This window comes from Macaca fascicularis, chromosome 11 (assembly GCF_037993035.2).
Source record: "Macaca fascicularis isolate 582-1 chromosome 11, T2T-MFA8v1.1".
NCBI lineage: Eukaryota > Metazoa > Chordata > Mammalia > Primates > Cercopithecidae > Macaca > Macaca fascicularis.
Window position 1 is genome coordinate 98021399 of NC_088385.1, and position 22962 is coordinate 98044360.

At 35.5% G+C, this 22962-nt stretch overlaps 1 protein-coding gene across 1 annotated transcript in view; it reads right to left on the minus strand.

The window, feature by feature from the left end:
- The window catches only part of EPYC (epiphycan), a 49892-nt gene extending 32974 nt beyond the window's left edge, over positions 1-16918 (minus strand). The window contains exons 1-2 of the mRNA XM_015431903.4: positions 16893-16918; positions 14343-14520 (exon numbers count right to left, since the gene is read on the minus strand). Of these exons, the coding sequence (XP_015287389.2) occupies positions 14343-14507 (165 nt within the window). The 5' untranslated portion in view covers positions 14508-14520; positions 16893-16918. The remainder of the gene's footprint in view (positions 1-14342; positions 14521-16892) is intronic.
- Positions 16919-22962: the final 6044 nt, after the last annotated feature.

Here is a 22962-nt window from a genome sequence, read left to right on the forward strand (position 1 = left end):
AGAATGGTTTGTTATTATGGTCAGCACTGTTTGGAGGAGGGAAATATTGAATTTGTTGAAAACAAACAATTCAGTCCACTAAAGAGATTATATCCGACATGGAAAAGAAAGGTTTAATTGGACCTCATCATGGGCCAGATGAAATATTCTGCAATTATGAATATAACTAGCATAAATTGTATACTCAGCCACGTATATTTCTGCTTAAATCATCTATAAAAATGCTAAAAATTTCTCCCGTTGTACAACTGGGAAATGCATAATAAAGCAAAAGTTGAAAATGTCTATATTATGGCAAGTTACATTAGTAGCTGTAACAAACTAGTCCAAAATCCCAGTGGTTTAGCACAATAAAATATTCTATCTTGCTGATATGACTCTCTAATGCAGGTAAACAAGTTTATGACATTCCTCTATGTAATTACTCAGAGATCCAAATTTCTTTCTTGCTAGGACTTCACCATTTTCAGCTTCAGACTTCAAGGTCCACAGGTATTGTCTCTCCATTGACAAATTAAGGGAAGAGAACTAGCCACATGAGCCAACATAGAATCAGAAAAAGTAAACAATGTGTTTTATCTGAATGCCCAGAAGGAAAATGAAACAGGTGAATACATGGAATTGTCTCACCCATCATGTAGACATAGGTTAAAGTTTCAGTCTGACACAATACTTACTTCTCATAAAAGTAAGAAAAATTATAACAAACACTGATTGTAGTTTACAAACCCCCTATATCAATGTTAAATAGAAGTTTTCATACTTGTCAATTTTAAGGGATGACTAATTATAGGTTTATTTATCTAGTACATATCATTGACATTAGAAGAAATAAAAGCATATTTTTGTCTCTTTATCCTCTGATTTCTTTTTTATAAACAACTGTTCTTAGATCTTATTTGTTGTAGCACTTACTGAAATATAATATCACCAAATTTGTGTAAATTCACCATTATTTCCATTTATTTATTGTTAAATCTCAGTATTTTACTAACTGAAGTCAAAATTAATAAAGTTATGTAATGGATGAATATTTGCAAGTCAAATATCAAAATAGTTAATGGCCTTTTTATTACACCAAATATCATAAAATCATTATATTTGGTATTGACTTGCTAGGATATCAAGTTTAGAACATGCACATGCTTTTTTAAAAAATCTATCCCAATGTATAGTTAGTTTTCACAGATTCATATCTCTAAAAGATAATGCTTATTCGTACACATTGCAATGTTTAAGTGAAAAATTCCATGCCAAAGAAACAAGAGCTGATTTTAAAGTTTCATTTAATCATACCCTCTAGTCTTTGTCTCTTTGGGGACTTTAGTATTTTTTTCTTTGCTCACATACTTCTCTTCTTATTTCCTTTTCTTATTGTCAGAAAATGGCAATATTCCATTTTTAGTCACCAGAAAGAGTTTCTACTTCAGCTTCATCTCAGTTTATTCAAGACTCCATTCACCATCGTCTCCTTAGTCTCCAGAAACTTAATAAGTTTTTTAAATGTGTCATCTAGTTCTAATTAAATGTCTCCAAATAATATTGGTAGGGAACTTTGGCAAACACTTTAGACACATTATCTAACAGCAAAGTCAGTTCATATTCCCTTCCCCCTTATTGCCCTAGTTCCCTATGTAAGGATGCCAGAAAGACAATTTAGACAATTTAATGTAGGCTGAAATCAGTAATCTCATGAGGATGGGAGGAGGGGAGCAAGTCAGTCACAGTAATTGAAAACAAAGAAGTTGGACTGAAAACCAAGATATTTGGAACCTTCAAAACTCTAGCTCTTTATTTCTGATGGAGTAATTTAGTATTTTTTATTCAGTTTCAATCTTTCTCAGTGCAACACAAAGCAAATTGTTTCTTCTAACACAGCCTTTATTGAGGCATAAATCCATGCCTTTTAATTTGTAGAACTTTTTTGAATAAAACTACTATTTATACATAATGACAATGATGATAATAATGATGCATATATTATCACAGGGTAACTGTGATATAGACATTTCGTATAAGAAAAAAAGTGTGTATTTACAGAGGATATCCCAGAGAGGACCAGCTAACCACCAACTGCCTTTGAAAGGGATAATCGTTACATGTTAATTTTTTATTACTGTCCGCTATCACTGGCAAATTCTTGCAAATTTTACAAACTTAGAAACCTGACTTTATCTCTTGGGGCAAAATTATCTTAAACAAGTTCAAAGACCACATTAAACCTGAAGGCTAACCTTCATCCTCTTAGTGCCACCACATTCTCTGTAGGTAGTCCCACTTGGGAAGCTAATTATAGTCAAAAGATTGTTGATGACCACAGAACCAGTACAAAGGACTCTGGATAAATCAGCTCCATAATAACATGAGGCAAAAGAAGAACTCTTTTCCAAGGGATCAAACTCTTTAAATGTGTTAACTCTCATAAGTTTTTGCAGTCGTTAGCATGATAAAAAAACACCCTGCCAAAAGACGACTGCCGAATAGTGATTTATTGGCCTTGACAACATTAGCCTCTGGGATCTTCTTTTTTTCTCTCTACTTCCAAAATTTACTGATCCTCTTCAATGTTCATTCTATCCTCTTATACATTACAGAATTAGTGTAGTTATAGTAGAATAAATTATTTTATCTTAAATGGCCTAGATTTAATTTCTTTCAATTTTATGTTTTTAATCAGAGTTTTGATATTATAACTCTAGAGAGAACACACTGACAAAAAGATTTTATCCTGTCTCAATATTTTTTAGATCTATTTCTTTGTTCTTCTCAAACATGTCAAGGAATGGAGCATATAATATACATTTACATACATGTTATTTAGCTCTTTAAAGCCCACATTGAATATTAGCAAGGGGATTTTCATGCCTATATGTGTACACATTAACCAACAAAGGGTAAGTTTCTCTGTCCCTAGAAAACTCAAGACAAGGCCTACTAGAATTTGCCCTAAGAGGGAGAATGAGAAATGTGGAATTAGGGAAAATCCAGTGAAGCTTAGGCGTATTAATGGAGGGCTAGGGAGGACAATAACAAGTGAAGTCCCAATTCTGGCTTAGAAATTAGTCTGATGGGACAACATATCGAATTAAAAATATCCAACTCAGGAATCTGAGGATTTCCAAAATGTTTTGGAGAGTGTTACTTTTAGCAGATTCATAAGTTACTGATTTACAGAATGTAGAGGACTATGCCAGAAAACGAAGGTGTGGAACAGAAAGAAAATAAAAATTAACTAAAAAAGAAGGCTCTTTTTCCAAAGAACACAGTACTAGAGAAGTAAAGAGATAAAATTAAGAAGTATATTAATTTTTTAGAAACAACTGCATGTGACACTGAAAGTATAGATGAGGAAAGTCAAACACCAAACCTGGGTGTCATCCACAAATCATTCCAATTTCAGTAGTCCTAGATATGGCTTAGGCATCGGGATTTTTAAAAGCTCTAGAGCTGATTCAAATATGTGACCAAGGTTGAGAATCACTGCACCAGAGAAGTGACTTATGATGCAGACTAGGATGTAGGAGACAGAAACACTAAGTTCTAGAACATTGAACTATTGAACAAAGTCTTGAGGAGAATGTGGTAAAGGGATTGTTTTTTACTAGGTTCCCGGGGGGCATAGACTTCAAAAATATCAATAGCAACTTCAGTTCAAAAATATGCTGAGGTTGATTCTTCAGATCAGCTGTCCCCAACCTTTCTGGTGCCAGGGACTGGTTTTGTGGAAGACAGTTTATCCACTGGGGATGGTTTAAGGATGAAACTGTTCCACCTCAGATCATCAGACATTAGATTCTTGTAAGAACAGGCAACTCAGATCCCCTGAATGCGCAGTTCACAATAGTATTTGCATTCCTATGAGAATCTAATGCCACTGCTGATCTGACAGGAGGCGGAGCTCAGGCGGTAATGCTGGCTGGCCTGCCGCTCACCTCCTGCTGTGTGGCCTGGTTCCTGACAGACCTCATAGCTTGTTAAGAACTGCACAGCCAGGGGATTAGAAATTCCTGCTTCAGGTGACAAAAGCATGGGGAATGGAGAAAACTCTCTGAGAGGTAGACTTCTTGAAATCCATAGCAGGAGGAAAGGGTGAAGCCACTGGGCATATAACATCCAGGCTGGAGAACCCAGAGGGTTCTTGCTCACTAAAGAGTCTGTCATAGGACAGACCACCTATGCAATGCAGCATCAGGTGCCAGAAAGACAGGTCTTAGCACAAAAAGGGGTAACTCAAAGCCTTCAAGTTTTCAGAAAGAAAGAGAAACTTCAGGTAAGACTGGACGACTGATTCTGCCACCATTGCATATTTACAGACTGTGCCAGAAAACAGAAAGATCTCAAATGTTACTCTGAGAGAAGGAACATTATATTAGGGAGAATTTTCCGAGTTCAATTCTTCTTAAATCATAGGCTCATCAGAATGATCTGGCTTGTTCACTGAACTCCTTCCATATAGCTTCTGATTCCTTAGGTCTGGAGGGGGACTCGAGTATTTGCATTCGTGACTAGCTCCCAGGTGATGCTGATGCTGCCAGTTCAGGGACCACATTTAGAGAAGAAGAGCTCTAATATTAGTCAAATGTGGTGTCATAATTTAACTCTTGGTGGGGCATTTCTCCAAATTGTGTTTGAGTACATAGATTACAGACCAGAGTCAAGGGACATAAACTGACCAACATCTGGATGAGGCTAAACCAAGATGTTTTCCATCTTATGACTCTCTCCAGGAACAATCAAAAGTCTTCTTAGATCCTCTGTTGATCCCTTTTCTCACTCCTAAGGTAATTGATGATTGAGAGAAGGAACTGGTACCAGGTGGTTCCCTTTCCCTTTTGGGGAGAACTGACTGTCAATTGCATACATTTCATTTTGCCCCTCCATGAGAAAAGATTTACAGGGGTAGATTCTGTACTGAGGCTTGTGGCTGGCCAGCACTGCCTGTGACTGATGGCATAGTTTATTTCTGGAGTTTTGTATTAGGGAGCTCTTACTTGCTTCACACTGAAGTAATGCATTAAATTCAGGGGGTACACCTCGCCTTTATCAATATAAAATAGAACATTTTGAGCTCTATTTTTGTGTGAATCCCATTTCTCCTTCTCACCTGATCCTGAATTTAGATAGGACATAATGGGAGCAAGTATAGAAGTCCCCTAAAACTTAGCATTACTGCCCAGAAAAACTTTACTATTTTTATGTATCTCTATGAGTTTAATACAAAAAGGTGTGAATTTTGATATATCTACCCAACTCCTGGCTTTGTATTATGTTCACAACTATTATTTTTTCTTTGTCTCACTTTCTTAGTTTGTATTTGTCGCCTCATAACACATGATCAGTAATATATATAATACAAGGTATGATATAGCAGGTAATATAATAGAAAATTATATACTTATAATACATATATAATATTTTGAGATAAAGTTATTGTACTAAGATTTATGTTTTCATCTTTGTATGTTAATTTGTGTGTACATTATAGCATTTATTCATGTAAGTAAACTTAAATACTGTTAAGAAAAGGTGTTGGATAAACAAGTAAATACTTTATATCTCAGATTAGCTGCCAGGTTTAAAACTAATGACAGATTCAATAACATAATTTCTCAGCATATGCGTTTTGTGAGTGAACTCATAAAAACTTACATTCCAATAGATAGCTATAGATCTTGTATACATATATCTTATATGTATCTTTTTAAACTTCCTCTAATGTACTGAAACTGTAAGACTACTAGCCTGAGACTGTCAAGGCACAGGAAGAGATTTGGTCTAATTTGCCTTCCCCAATTCTTGACTCTCAGCAAAAGATTGGTAAGTGGATCTAATGTGAACCCAAGCACAATGGGAGTTAGCCTTCATCATAGCCCAAATCCCATCCCTTCCTTTAACACATCTGTGATCATCAGTACATAAGCTTCAGTGGCTTTTAATTGAGTGAGTGATCCAATGGTAAAGTTAGTTGCATTTATTAAACATTTGCTACGTACCAGCCTCTATATTAAACAGCTAACATGTTTATCTTACTTAATCCTCAAAACGTGTATTCTAAATAGAAAACTGAGGCCCAGAGAGGTTGTATGACTTGCCCGAGCTTACACAGTTTGTGTGACAGACCTGGCACTTACATCTAGAAGTCTGACTTTAAGCCCTGTGTTATTCAGCATTATGACAAGGCTGCCTCCCAGTGAGGAAATGGGTGTAGAAATGAGCAACACCCAACACCAGTGGTTTCTCCCATTATTCTTTATAGTGTGTGTGTTAATGGTTATGTGCTCAAGCAGAGCCAAATTGGAAAGAAAATATTTGTACCTATTTATTCACTTAATTTAGAATACCCATTGCACCAGTCAATTACTAATGAGAAAGCCCAGACCTAGAGCAGATAATATTCAGCTGATAATATTTAAATGACTGATCTTCCTTGTTTTGTTTAAAAAAAAAAATGCATTTGAAATCCAGAATATTTGGACTTTTACTCAAGCACAGAATTAAGGTTTTCATTAAACGAAATTAAATTTTGAATTTAACTATCTCTTAATTTGTTCTACACGGTTGAATAAATTAATCTTGAAGCAACTCCTCTGTATTACTGCTATGGCAACCATTGACTTCTAAAAGCTTTAAAAGGCCCTGCACTGTTTGGCCTGAGTTACTAAAGATGTATTTTTATGGGTTTAACATACTGACATGTAGACACGTTAAGCACAGTGGAATTCTGCTTTAAACATGAGCCTGGTGCTCACATTTGTTTCCGTGATCTACATTAATTATCTAAAAAACTGTAACCATGAATACCTGGCAATGAAGCTGTATCTTACTTTCTATTTTATCTTGAAAATAGATGAGGAAGAAATGTATTTGGCAAAGCTTGCTCAATCCTCATATTTCTGACAAAGCATCTTTCAGTTCAGAAGGATCATATTACCTCTTGCCCCTTTAAACACTTTGACAGCTTAACAGAAATATTGTGTTAATTGTAATCACTTGAAAATGGTTGTTTTTCTGATTCTTAATAATCAAATCACTTAATTTCAGAGAAAAGAAACCTCAATATTGGGCACAGCTCAAAGAAGTAAAGATTAAACAGAAGAAGCAGAAAAAGAATGGGGACTTTTAGGGCCACGGTCTCTCTCCTTTGGCATTAAAAGACTGGATTAAATTTTACTCAGAAACTTACTAGATGAAAACTCTGGACAAAATTCTGTTCCGCAGCTATCCTTATTTAATGGTTACAATAATACCTTATTTCTAGGGTTAGTTATTTGAGTTATCTTATGTTTGTGGTCTCATAAATAATATATAATACAAATATAAAGAAGTCACTGGCAAGGACTATCAGTATTTGTTTTCCCAATGAGTCTACATGATTGTATATTTTTTGTTGCTTAAGTTTTTAAGGTTCTTAAATACTATAGCTTAGCATGAGAATTAAATAGTTTAACACTGTTTTCAAAATAGTCTTATGGAAAGTCAATGAGACAACCATATTAAAATCTCATCAGCAAAATTCTTTCCTCCCTTCCTCCAAATCATCTTCAGTAAAGAGAGAGATTAGCTTTTATTTTTCACATACTCTGGAAAAAGATATTTAATTCAGGCTGATTGTGTTAAAGTTTCTTCTTCCAACATAAAGTTTCATATGTATGAAACTTTCAAATACACTGTATAAATTGGCCACAGTAGGATATATTTTTAAATATAATGACAAGTATTGCATATCTTTTGCCACCAGAATAGTATAAATATTGCTAATATAAGTACTTTGTGTTCACTAAATACAGAGACAATTTCCTAGACTAATTACCCTTTAACATTAATGCAGTCCTATACCAATTTATTATGGTTACAAAAACTAATGTTAAGATACTTTTTATATATCATTATCTAAAATGTACTTTGATTTCTGGAAGTTGTCCAGAATTAGCTTGATTCTCCTTAAGCAATTTCTGGTGTTACAGAGCATCAACATATATTCTAAAGTTATTATCTCTTTTTTAAATTTTATTTTTATCAAGTTCAGGGGATACATGTGCAGGTTTATCACAGGGGTATATTGCTTGGTGCTGAGGCTTGGTTAGTTTGCATTGCACCATACTATAATAAAGACAAATAAAAAGAAACAATTCCTCAAGTTTTAATTAATACAACTGCCTTTATTGAGTTCTCTACCATTCCTACAACTTTGCTAAATATAATTTCATCCCTTTGAAATATCTTCCAGAGTTTTAAAGAATTCATCATCTGTAACTACTATACTTTATGGTGCCTTTCTTTACAAGAATGATTTTAAACAATCTAGCCACTTTATCTGTTCTTGGAGGAGAATTTGCCTCAATTTTAAGATCATTGGAGGGTAATATCGAGGAAAGCATCTCTCAAGCAAGAAATTTTCTATGACCAGTTTTTACTGATATTCCTTTATTCATTGCTACTGTTATTTACTGATGGATGCATATACCATATCATTCCAGAAAGGATACGAGACAGTTTTAAAACAACATATGGTAATACTTTTAAAAAATCTACATACGTAGTTGAGGTGACAAGAAAATAAAGGTAGGCAAAGTTATATGAAACCAGGGAAGACTGAGACAAAAATTGGGCCCCAGGTTGCTGAGCAGGCAAGCCATAATGACAAACACACTCAGTTACCAATACAGAACCCCGAAAGTAAGCAACTGTTTTTAGAATTAACCCATTCTGACACTGAGACCTGAGAGAAATTTTTCTTACACATCCCCACAAAGCCCATTGCATAGTGCCATTGTAAATGCCCTCCAGGTCATCGTACAGCAAATACAAGTAACAGCTCTATAGCACTTTGTAGTATAACATTTCTTGGTGTTTACTGAATACACAGGGATAGTACAGGAAAAGTAAAAGTAATTATATAAGGCTACATTAATTAATGTAGTACAGGTGAGGAGGAGTTTATTAATCTGGATGAAGCCAAGAAAATTTTACTGGAGGAATGGATGCTGACATCCTTCTATAGAGCCTCTATAAATCTTAACATTGCTACCAAGCACTTTGCTGGAAAAATGCTTTACTCATAGGTAGGGCTCATGTTGTTCTTAGAAAACAAGTTGAAGCCCCCTCCAACCTAAGCAAAATGAAATATCAATAACTTTATAACATGAAAATGGAGACATCAAATAACCACCTTCATCAAAAAGTCTATCTCAATTTAAACCACTCAAATAATATCAACTTTTGAACAATGCAGTTTTCTGATGAACCCTTTAAGGCGAATAGAAAAACGTTTTCCTAGACTAGTAAATATGTGATAAATATAAAATTATAGTCCAGAACTTAGATATACGTTGAAGAATGCATATTTACAATTAGAAGTAGTCTCATACCATTCTTTCTTACAAGAATTAGATAACAGAGTCAGTTATCTATAAAGGGTACCTCTAGTTCACATTACCCATAGAAAAAGGCTTTTCTTTTCCTTTTAGGAGTTGCGGAGTACTTGGCATTCAGTTCAACTAAAATAAATATCAAGTTAAAAGAACAATGTAGAGCTTGACAGAAAATGGGGGCAGAATAACAGTCTTTTATTACCCTTTTGGAAATTATTCTGTGATATGAGAAGACAGCATCACTATTATGATATATAATTACTAACTGTTTAATCTTAGTCAAGTTACTTACCTAACTGCTCTTTGTCTGAAAATCCTCATCTATTCAATAGGAATAACAATAGTAATTTATAGTTTTTGTTGTGAGAAATAAATGAGGTAATATATGTAATATGACTACAACAGTACCTAGCACATAATAAATGCTCACTTAAGGTTAGCTGTAGTTTATCAGAAAGCAAAAAGTCTACCTTTTGATCACATAGCCTATAACCAATTCCTATTCACAGCACTAGAGTAAAATGAAAGTGCAGTAAAAGCTGCAACCATTTTATGTCACACCAATACATTTACGTACTGGGTAATACATAGCACTCTGATGGCATTGTTGGGTCTAAAACTTGCTTCTAATATAGAAAAGAGTGGATCATAGATAGTCTAGATCATAAGAAATCACACAAATCATCAGTTTGGAATGATATTACTGAATACAATTTTCAAACACAAATAGTTGAATGACCCTTTCTCAACAACTCAGGAGCCAACAAATCTACCACCATCAGTAGAAACCAAGAAAGTTCAATTGAGATTCTTCCTCTGGGTTTTGGGGGCAGTTTGACTTATTGACCACCTAAATCACCAGACTCACAAATGCAACACTTACAGTGGAATAATTCAAATTTGATTTTCAGATAAAAAACTTTTAAGTTTTTCCATCTTGTTTTATTATTATTATTTTTTTTTTACTGCTGCATAACAAATTGTCGTAAACTCAGTAAACCCATACCCAGTTTTTTAGCCTACAGTTTCTGTAGGTCAGAAGTTCAGGCCTGACCTGACTGGCTTCTCTTCAAAGGGTCTCACAAGGTCAAAGTCAACTTGATGACCAGGCCTGTGGTCTCATGCAGAGCTCAGAGTTGCTTGTGTCTATAGGCCTGAGGACCACATATGCTTACTGGCCATCAGCTTCTCTCACCATTTACAGGCCTTCTACATTCCTTGCCAAATTGGTCTTTCTGTCTTTTAAGTCATCAACAGACACTTCACTTTGCTTTGAATCTCTCTCATGCTTCACATTTTGACTCTGACATCAAGATGCTGATTTAAAGAGCTCATCAGTTTAGGTCAGGCCCTTTTAGATAATCTCCCTTTCTTAAATTCAACTGTGCCATGTAGCATAGCCCGATTATAGAAGTGATATCCCCAAATGCCCATGATACTAAGGATTGTAGAGGGCATGGGCATACTAGGAATGGGCCTTTTAGGGAACATCTTAGAATTCTGCCCACAATATACATCACAAGCCTTAAGAATTAATCTGCCAAAGCCTAAACCAAGGGTCCATTACACTGGTACAAAATGCCAGGTCTTATAATTTGTAAGAAACTGGCATATATGTTAAAGGCATTGTTCAGTTATCCTATACATTTATAATTTTAGGATAAAGGTTTTCTGTTCTACAGATGAGATAAATTATAGGCTAAAACAGGCAGAACCCTACCCTTGCCATTGGAGATTAAAAAAAATATGAAGAATTTCATCCTATCATTTTCCATTGTTTTATTTACCATGGATTTTTTTCTTTAACTGTACCCTATATGGGTTATGTTAGTAGTATTTAGTCAGAATGTTTCATAGGAAATTAAGAACATTTGGAACAACTCACCTTAATATACAAAAATGAGATAAATAAGCTTACCACGAGTCACTGAAATCTGGACTTCCAGGACTGCATGAAGAAATTCCTGTCATGAGTAACTCTATTAGTTAATCTAGTCACATGACTGGATCTATCATCTTTACGTCACATCACCCCATAAGAACTTATGCACTGTTTTTTCACTTGTTTGAAAAGTAATTCATTTTAATTTGTTAATATCTGAGCTAAAGTTCTTCTAAATTTTGTTCCTCATGTCATCTTACTTACTTTATCATATATTTTCCTTTTTGTATTTCTTTGTTTCTTAGGTAATGGATGACTGAGTTGGTTGATTTCTTGTTGCTAGATCTACCCTATAAATATTTTTAAAAACTATTTACAGGTTTTAAGTGCATTATAGTTATTATAGCATACGTATATGCCTATTTAAATCTATACCATCTACCTACAAACTGGTTTTTCTGATGATTAGCTCATCATCAAGGAATGTTAAGTAAGGGATAACTAATATATTTCAATCAACCACAAGGGATTGTTAGTGGCTCTCTGGGTCCCTCAGTCACTGAGGATTCTAAGTTTAGTTACAAGTAAAATTGCTCAGAAAGGACCGTGTGAAGTTAGAGTTGTTTGTATGTGTTAAAGACTGAAGTTTGTAAAGATGCAATGCTTTATATTTGGTATTTCACATTATATTTGGCATTTCACAGGAAGTTGTTATTCCAGAAAACACAGATACTAAGGAGATATTGTATATTAAATCATCTTTTTATAGATATGTTTTTAGCTTAAATTTCTTGATATCCTGAAAAATGTCTGAACCTCATGAGAATGCCTAGAGCTTTACGGGCAGTGAAAATGATCCTGATGGTAAGGAATGGGTTAAAAGAGTTCTGCAGATATAGTCATTTTTTTTCATTTTTGCCTAGAGAAGCCATGATCCCAAACAGCTTTTTTTTTTCTACTGTGTATTTGGTCTTGTGAAAGGAATAAACAGCACCCTTGAAACCATTCCCAAAACCTACTCAAAATAGAAGATTCACTTATGGCAATCATCAAGTCTCTTTGATCCTCTGTAATAGTTTGGGGGGAAATGACAAATAAGTTTGAACTAAAATGTTTAACTTGATAGATAAATTCAGAAATGCACTACAGGTTTTTTTTTTTTTTTTTTTTTTTTGAGACGGAGTCTTGCTCTGTCACCCAGGCTGGAGTGCAGTGGCCGGATCTCAGCTCACTGCAAGCTCCGCCTCCCGGGTTTACGCCATTCTCCTGCCTCAGCCTCCCGAGTAGCTGGGACTACAGGCGGCCGCCACCGCGCCCGGCTAGTTTTTTTTTTTTGTATTTTTAGTAGAGACGGGGTTTCACCATGTTAGCCAGGATGGTCTCGATCTCCTGACCTCGTGATCCGCCCGCCTCGGCCTCCCAAAGTGCTGGGATTACAGGCTTGAGCCACCGCGCCCGGCCAGGTTTTTTTTTTTTTTTAACAAATGTGTTTTTATGCAAGATGAAAAAAGAAGCAAAGCAGACGAGTTAACCACTGAAAAACTTTCATCTTATATTCTATGTTGATGCATCACATTGGAGCTGTAGAAGTCACATAGGGCAAGATCAGTGTTAACAACCATAAATTCTCAACAGAAAATCCTGTTAACAAACAGAATCCATACAGTGAAATAAAGCAAACAGTGAATATTATTAAAGACTTAGAAAATAAAGTCACAATCAAACTTGCAGAAGAAAAATGATCTGCTATTAAGCCTAAACTTTATTAAAGAGAGGAAAAATGGGAGGGAAAGATGAAATGAGGGTGAAAAGAGGGTGAGAGTGAAAGTAAGAGAGAAAGAGAGAGAAGGGAGAGAGGGGAGTAGATTTTTAAAAACTATCACATTGTGAAAATCTGACTGTTGTATTCATAAGGCAACATAAACAATATTGAAAAATTTTAGTATCTTAGTAAAGATATATCTAAGTTCAAGACAAGTTAAATATATGAATTCATCTAAATATTTCCTAACTTTGGTTATCAAAAGTAGTTATTCTAAGAAGATTTGCACTTTAAAGACGGCCCAAAATATGTTATGATCCTTTAAAGGTGAAGTAATTTCCCTTTTTGTTTATTTATAGCTAATTAGTCTTTGTCAGTGTTGCACATTAGTTACACTCCAGCATTTCAAGGTCTGTTTGCTTTCTGATTCATAAAAATTAACCTGTATCCTTTAGTTATATTAAAAGCCTTGTATTTAATTAGGAACATGTCATGTCAAATTTATGGAATGGGCTACAACCTTGCCAATTTCTACATTACTGCTGGAGAGACAATCAGTTATTTAGGGAAGCACATTCACTCTTGAGCTACAATGGAGTTCCAAACTGTTGTTCTTTCTCTGTATTTTTATTTTCTTCTAGTTTCTTCTAGTTTATTTCAATCTCACATCTTTCTCCTTTACCCCAAATTTTCCTCATCATTGCATGCATACCATTTTAACTCTCTTCCTTGCTTATTAACTTTTTCTAATTTTCTCTGTTCTAACTTCACAGAAATGCATCTTTATGTTCAATTTGGCAATAAAATTTGAAGGAAATAACATGAACTTTAAAAAAGAAAAAGATTGGCCAGGCACAGTGGCTCACGCCTGTAATTCAGCACTTCGGGAAGCTGAGGGGGGTGGATCATGAGGTCAAGAGATCAAGACCATCCTGGCCAACATGGTGAAACCTCGTCTCTACTAAAAATACAAAAATTAGCTGCATGTGGTGGCACGTGCCTGTAGTCCCAGATACTTGGGAGGCTGAGGCAGGAGAATTGCTTGAACCTGGGAGGTGGAGGTTGCAGTGAGCCGAGATTGCACCACTGCACTCCAGCCTGGGAGACAGAGTGAGACTCTGTATCAAAAAAAAAAAAAAAAGCAAAAGACTGTTCCGGTATTAACCTCCAAAAGATTGAACATGTTTTGGAGAAAAGGTTAATATGAAATTATTAACAAAAAATCTTTCTACTTATTAAAAAACCAACCATCTATTTGAAGAGAACAGACCGCAGTCATTCCTCATCCCATGCATTTAAAAGGTTCAACAGTAGGAGAATCGATTACCTCAACTTGATCAACAGGTATGTTTTCATAGTTGTACAAATTATCCAGGTCTTCCAAGGTGGCATCATAGGTTTCTGAGTCATAGTTGATGGACTCTAGAGTTGGGGCAGTCACAGCAGCATCAAAGATGACAAGTCCCAGAACAAGTATTGCTAATGTCTTCATTATTCAAACTTTCCTAATTATAAAATATTAAAATGCATAAATATTTAATTAATAGTTTATGAATAGTTTGCACTAAATAGAAATGATAAATTAGTGTCATTATCAAAGAACTCAAGCTGGGAGCTTTCCTTCCATGGATAATTTATAAACATAACACATGAAATCATCTGATTTCCTAGGACCATTGCCGCCAGATGTTCAAATTAATTCACAAACCTGTCTCTGATTTTACAGTGGATATTTTAATTACAGTAAAATTTTATTTTATAGAGAACAACAGAGCTTATTCACAAAAGCTTTTTCATCATCTAATGGTTTTACCATTTATTAAACATTAAGATCCTTCATCCACTCTGGGATATGAAGTTGAAGATGATGAGGATAATGATGATGATGGTGATGATGCCTGCAACTGTCATACCATTTTATAGGTGAAGAGACTGAGACAGAGTTGACTGGTAATACAACTAGGACATCCACAAATAATTCCAATTTTAGTGATCCATGGTGTGGCTTAGGCATTGGGGTTTTAAAAATAATTTAAAGAAAATAGGACTCATAACTGTTTCTTGTACATTGAAGCCTAAGGCCTTTTTCAGAACAAAGTAACAAAGTTTTGTTTGTTTTTTCTGTTACTTTTTTGTAGCATCTGGATATATAAATACATACATTATTTAATATGTATATCAGTATTCCATGCAATATTGTCCAAAATGTTCCTAATGAAATAGAATAGAAAAAAAATTTTTCCTTTAGTCCTCAGTATTTTATTTAATTCTTAATAGCTATCTAAGATTTGAACTCAGAACCAATAGGAATACGTGTTTAAAAGGCACTATTTAGCATGATTCCCTTGTATGCCTATGGGATTATAGCCATCTTTTTTTTTTAATTCCTTAATAAGCACAATTCTTATTTTCCATTATAACTTTTATTATGCTTTTTGAGGATTCAATCAAGATCCTATAATTTAAATAATTTTTTTAGTTCTGTATATACTCATTTGAATACATTTTGGTTTAGAAAAAGAATCTTCATGTTTAATTTTAAACATTTAAGTTAGTCTTATCAAAATGTTAACTGGTGATTCTTTATTGAGGAGGCAAAGTATTGTAAAATTCTTTATCAACCATATCTAATTTTAGAAGCTTTTATATTTTGGACACACTGCCTGGGTTTACTTTAAGAACAGTACCTGTGGTGTTAGTACCTATGCATACATATAAAAGGGAATTCATGATAAATACTACTTTTAAACTTGAATGCACTGGCAGACAAAATGACCTTCAGTTACTTGAAAGACAGTCTTTATGAACCAGGTTTAGGCAGAAGGATATGAAATTCCTCTGAGAATAAGAAGCAGTACAAGGAGCTCCTTCTTAGCTCTCCTATGCTTTCTTCAAATAAATTTCTTGTTCACATTGGATAAACTAAGCCTCTCTTTCAGTTTCCTTTGCAGAAATCTTTGCAGGATTGCAGATTTGGAACTGTTTTAGGCAATTACCAACAAAGTCCTACTTAATAAAGCAGTGGATTTGCAAATCTTCCAAGAACCATTCTCCCATAATCAAGTTGGAAACATTAACAGAAGCCACTACCAACTCAAAACAATATTTTCCTTATATGTTTCTGGCAACTTCCATTGTTCAAAGAAATTATACACTTGCTGGCCTTTTTTTTCCTCACTTCATACTATATTTGATTACATATGGCTACATCTCAGAATTTACTTGCATTTTGCATCACTCCTAGAGCTATCAGCTATAAGGCAGTCTGTGTGAATTGTAAAAATATAAACAGCATCTATCTATGTTTGGTTTAAAAATTTATATTGCTTTCTGCAAGTAATTATAATAGCATTTAATGTAGTTTCTTAATTAAAACTTTGTGTTCACTTTATACCATTTCTTAATATTTTTAAATTTATGTGTTTAAAACTTTCAATATATAGCTCAAAAAACATTCTAAATGCATAATGTCATGTCATCATTACAATACTTTTAATCTCCTGAAATTTCACCATTTCCTCCCTTTGCATAAAATTTCAATTAATATCAATCAATAGTGCCTGTCTATACTGGCAAAGAATGTGGTCTGTGTCAGGACATTTTACTTAAGGCATATATTGGAAACTACTATAATTTTATTGGCATCTGTCGTGACTATTGAGATTAACTATTTGCTGTATGTTATTAATTCTTAAGCTAATTCAAAATTTTGGATTTTCCAAGAATAATACAAATACAAAGTCAATAACAAAAATAAACCAAATCCATTGAATCAAAGTTCACCAGAAGATATTAAGGCAAGTTGAATTATTTTTTAAAGGTTGTTATAGTAGGGAAAAAAGTCTGATCCAAGAAGAAAGCAAGTATAAAAACTTACCTTTGGCTCTGACGTGATGAAATGGCACAAAGTGACTGAGGATGCAGAGCTAGTGGTATTTGCCCCTGACCAATGGATGTGAATTCTGGTCTGTGGGAGGTGGAATTTATAACACTCAACTTTCTGTTTGCAAAACTTAACATTGAGAAATGCTTCTCAGTCTTTAAAAAACCCCAAATTATTTTATAGTCACCCAAACTAAGCAGTGGGATCCAAATCACATATTATATAAAGTTCTTGAAATTATGTTAATGGAGTTATAATTGCCAAAGTAACACCTTAAAATTTTTTAATGGAAAAAGTTGGATTTAACATACCTCATCTATAACAAATTTACCAATTAAGAAATGAAGTTCATGTATACAGTGATACTATAGATGGATATTTTGGCTCTAATAAGAAATAATTTTCCCAAAACTTGAAGTCTTGAATTGCTTTCTACACTTTTCATTAGTGTTAAGTGAAATTTGGTAAATGTTGCAGAAATCGTACCTGTTTAATATTGGGTAAGTAAAAAAAGATATCCCAATTATTTTGATTGCATGGAATGCTTTGATAGCAAAGCAGGGAACAATGAAACTTTTGCATAACTTAAAAAAATTACGTCCAGAAGTAACGCATAAATATGATCTGAGTGTTTTGAGGAGAAAAGGGACTCTTTTTTAAAAAAAAGTTATTTTATCTATCGTAGACAAATAATCAAATTTCACATTTTTTTCCTTAGAATAGAAGCTTTATTTTAAGCTCTTGTTAACTTCCATGGTTTGTAAAATTGAACTTTAATACAAATATGAAGAGAAAAAAATATGCTTTAAATTTCCATACCTCAATTTTACATTGCGTAAGTCTTAGAGAAAGATGAAAATTGCTTCTTGTATTCTGGTGTGCTTTTTTTTTTTTTTTTTTTTTTTTTTTGAGACGGAGTCTCGCTGTGTCGCCCAGGCTGGAGTGCAGTGGCCGGATCTCAGCTCACTGCAAGCTCTGCCTCCCGGGTTTTTACGCCATTCTCCTGCCTCAGCCTCCCGAGTAGCCGGGACTACAGGCGCCCGCCACCTCGCCCGGCTAGTTTTTTGTATTTTTTAGTAGAGACGGGGTTTCACCGTGTTAGCCAGGATGGTCTCGATCTCCTGACCTCGTGATCCGCCCGTGTCGGCCTCCCAAAGTGCTGGGATTACAGGCTTGAGCCACCGCGCCCGGTCTCTGGTGTGCTTTAGATAAATCTAGGAATTTGGTTCTCACTTACGCTTCAGGAATCTTTTCCTTCATGTCTGCAAGTGAATAGATGTATTGAATTTTGAAAGCGGGATTACTCCTGGGCAAAGTGATGGGAGAGAAGGTGGTTTGTCTTTAGGATTCTCTCACTCCCCTTCCTGCCTCTGCTCCCACCTTCCCTGCCCTCAAAATGTCTTTGCCCATCTATTCAGGGCATTCTCATTTGTCATCCCCATCATCCAACCCTGTTTCCAAATGATTTGTTCTTAGTATGCATTGTTTTTCTCAACAACAATTTTATTTGGAACAGAAGCAGTGATAATGGATAATGTATGAAGTCTACTAAGACCTCTCAAAAAATGAAGAGGCCATCTTGGAGACAGGGACTTCTTTCTGGTATCTGTAAAGTGTCACCCCATCTTATAAAGGCCGCTTTTAGAAGCAGTGCTGGAAAGATGCCTGAATCTGAGTTTCTAGGCTGGCCCTCTTTAGCAGCAAGGTCTATGTGGGGTGTCAGGTGATTTCATATATGATTGTTAATCGCCTCAACACATTCTTAAGCAGAGTGCTTACCACTATTCATATTCACAGATGGGACTACTGAGACTCAGATGTTAAATGATACAGCACCATGTGTGACACAAAGAAAGAGGAAATCAAATTGGCTTTTCTCTGTGTCGGGTCCCTGGACATGATTGAGCCTGTCTGAGGGATATGCGTATACACAAAAAGGCAGTGTTAGCGCTCAGTTCCACAGATTTCTGATTCACAGCCTATTTACCGGTCACTAGCTTCAGGCTCTGCTGAATGTTTTAGAAGAAACAACCGATTCCTTGAGTCTCTATGAAAATACCTAACTTTCTTCCTTTTCCCTCAATATTTGATCTAGTACTCTGTGCACCTTGTTAGGTGACAGAGAGGTGGGAGCTGCCTAGCCCCTTGCCTTCTGGAGGGCTCTGGTTAAACTTACAAAACTATTTCCAGAAATACTGTTTCGATGCTATCCTTTGTTGAACTGTTGGTGTTTGAATTGTGTCTTCCTTAGGCTTCAGAACACTGTGTAGTTGAAGTCTGATTTTCATGACAATTTAAAGGCCAGACTATTTGTCTTTGTATAGCGTTGAAAGCAGAAATGATCATTCTTGAACCTTTCTTTCTCCAAATAAATATGATTTTTACATGTCCTTATAATAATTAATTTCTTAAATCATTTCTCTTCATCTTATTGGGACCCTCTCCAATATTTCAAAATCTATTTTGAAGGCTGAGCACTCAAATTGGTTACAATTACTCAAGGACCTAATCGACACTGAGCAGTGAGGAAGGATACGTTACCAGCTCTAGCCTTTCTTATCCTTGGTGAATATCTTCTGGTCTCATGACAATTTTCTTAATAGTGCCCAAGCTTGGTTATTAGAAACCCTCGGGTGATCAGTTATTATGACTCCTGGAGTTATCTAGAAACCGAGGCTTTGCGGCTTTATCCCTTTAAGCCCCAAAGCACTTTACAAAACCTTTTCACTGTAACTCTTTGCAAAATTAATTAACATCATCCTACTTGCTTAAACAGAATTAATTTTAAACCAAACACAGTCTTTTCCCAGTGATTACTTTCTCTTTGTTCTGCAGCAAAGGTGAGCAGACGCTGTGAGGACAGCCCCCTGCTGCCTGCTCTTGCCCCTGGCTTCAAAAGGTGACATTATTAAGAGCTATGAGAGGGTGTAGATATTCCACCTCACCAATTATAAGGGAAAACAAAAACAACAGCCACAGAAATTCACTGCAATGATTACCTTATCTTCCAAAAAAGAACTATTAAGATAAACCTCATGTCTCAGAGGCCTCCTACTCAGCAGAAATCCAAAGCCCCAGGCCGTCGTATCACCATAAACCCGTATGTACCATGCTAATTTTATCCAATCTTCTCCTCCCAGTATCTTTCAAGCCTTCTCTGCAATCTTTGTCTCAGCTTCTTTCAGAAAATGGTCCTTTATTTCCATTACCTTAAAAGAATCTGGCTGTCTCCTGACAAAGCTTTTCCTCTGCAGTCTTTTCAAAGTGGTGGTTGGTTGGCTCTTCTTCCTCCCTCGCATAATTCAAGAATGGAGAGGTTTTTTTTTTTTTTGGCTCCACATTTTCTCTCCTAAATGATCTCTTTACTTTTTCAAAAACATTATTCATTCTGAAACTCATAACATGTGGCTTAGTTACCCACAGCATCCTCCCTGTCATCAACCGCTAGACATCCTTGTCAAGCTCTTTTATGGTTGATTACTTTTGTGACTGGTTCATTCATTCCCTCCACACATGCACATCATCATTCACAATTCCATGAACCTCCGTGTGTGATCCATCTATCATGGGGGCCTGGTGGTTGCTTTGTCTTCTCACATATAGAAATTACCACATTCCTACCCAGCCTCTCACCATCATTGTTGAACCCATCAGCTTGTGATCACCAGGCATTATATAACCTACCAGTAGAGTATTGTCATCATTTGTCTTTTTGCCTCAGAAGACTTTCATTCCGTAGACCTCATCACTTTTTTACCATCTATTAAAACTTCTATCTTCACTGTCTCCTTATCCTTGGATTCCGTGGGCCATTATCATAATTACTTCCTTTCAGACACTTTTGCTGTTTCTCTTTTCCCTTCTATTATACTCACCTGGGAAAACCTCAACTTTGGTTTAGCACAACTTCCAAGTGTCTCCCATTCTGCATCTGAGAAGCTGTATATTACTAGTGAAGATCACACACAATGATAATTGGTTTCACTTCAAGTTCTTTCAGATAAGCTTCAACCTTGGTTGGCAGATCTAGTGTGTTTCTGACATTGATTCCCTTTCCAACATTAGGATGAATATTTTATAACATAACTTCTGTCCTCAAAGATCCTATATTCCATTTCTCTGCACTGAAAAGATAGGTCATCAGAGAAATAGTTAACTTTCCACTATCAAATTCACCTGCACGTCCTCATATCTTCTTTGACTTCCCTGTTACAACAGTGCAAGAAGTTCAAAATACATTCCCATTCCTAGGCTCCTATTCCATTTTCTCTTCTCAAGGTTTGTGTTTATTCAGTTGTCTCCTCCTTCTAAGTAAAGTATCCCACGCTTCTGCTGATCCATTCTATGTAGATGCACACATTCTCTGAGCACAGGGTCAGGCAGGTATTCGATATAAACCAAATGAACTGAATTAAAGTCAATCAAAAGTGGTACATACAGGAGAAAATTAGAGAGAACATGCTAAGTCTAAAGGAATTCAAAATCAAATGATTTAAAATTACTATAGAATCCAAAAGTGTATCTGCAGATTTAATTCAGTCTATAAATCCTTCAAATTTGGTTTCTGCAATTATGCTTTTTTTTTCTCTTCTTTTTCTTTCTTTTTTTTTTTTTTTTTTTTTTTTTTTTACAAAATAATGGCCCTTGAAGTCTACATTTTCATCTGCTACAGTCCTTTTTTTCATGTGCCCTTTTTCAGAAAAATAAATTCCCAAATAAACAGTATGCATTGACTGTTTCTGCTTGCTCTGTTCCCATTCACTCATCATTCCACTGCAGTTGGGTTCTGTGTGAATAGTTTTCTGGTTTTGTCTTAGTTAGTGTCCCAGCAGCCTACCTTGGCCTTGATGTGGTTTTTCTCTGACCACATGAGCTATGCTTTCTCAGTTTCTTTGTTTGCCTTCTTTTTCTCAAGCCAGCCTCTAACTTTCAGAATGCCTCAGGTTTTAGTCATATGATTCATCTTTTCTCTAGTGATCTTTTCTCTGTGGGTGACCTCATCTGTTTCCATGCTATAATTACAACAAAAACAATAATATGTTAACAGTAACTAGTTTTGAATACATGCTATGAGCCTGACATTGCTTATTATCCTCATTTATGGAAGAGGAAACTAGGTCCAGGGAGGTTAAGTGACTTCAACAAATAAGAAGCAGAGCCAAAATCAAAACTGAAGCACTCTGGCAGCAAAGCCCAAGTTCTTAACCGCAACACTGAACTAACATTTTATGTGCAAATCATCCAGGTTTACATCCTCAGCCCCCATGTTTTATTCTGAGCCAAAGATTCATATATGCCGTTGACTACTTAGAACTTGACATCTTCACTTGGATGTCTAATTAGAAGATCACAATACGCCTGATATGAAAGCTTTTAGACTCACTCTAAGCTTTGATCGTCTCCTCTTCACAGGGATCAGGTGGTGTCACATCACCCTAGTTGACTCCAGCCCAAAGCCGTAAAATTGCTATTGATTTCTTATATTTCCTAATGTTTCCCCTCCATCCAATCTACTAAAAGAAATTAATTCTACTACAAAAGTGTCTCATTTCACAATCATCTCTCTCCTCTACTACCAGAAAAGCATATTATCAAGTCTTCCTGCTTCCTTTTTTTACTGTTTCTATCATTCACTCATCAAACACGAGCCAGCGAGATAATGAAAAAAATACATAAAACTCCACATTTTTGTCTGTGTGTTTTATCTACTTTATTTTATTTTTAAATTATATTGTTTGATTTTTTTTCATTATACTTTAAGTTCTGGGTTACATGTGCAGAACGTGCAGGTTTGTTACATAGGTATACACGTGCCATGGTGGTTTGCTGCATCCATCAACCTGTCATCTACATTAGGTATTTCTCCTAATGCTATCCCTCCCCTAGCCCCTGACCCACTGACAGGCCCTGGTTTATGATGTTCCTCTCCCTGTGCCCATGTGTTCTTGTTGTTCAATTCCCACTTATGAGTGAGAATATGCGGTGTTTGGTCTTCTGTTCCTGTGTTAGTTTGCTGAGAACGATGGTTTCCAGCCTCATTCATGTCTCTACAAAGGACATGAAC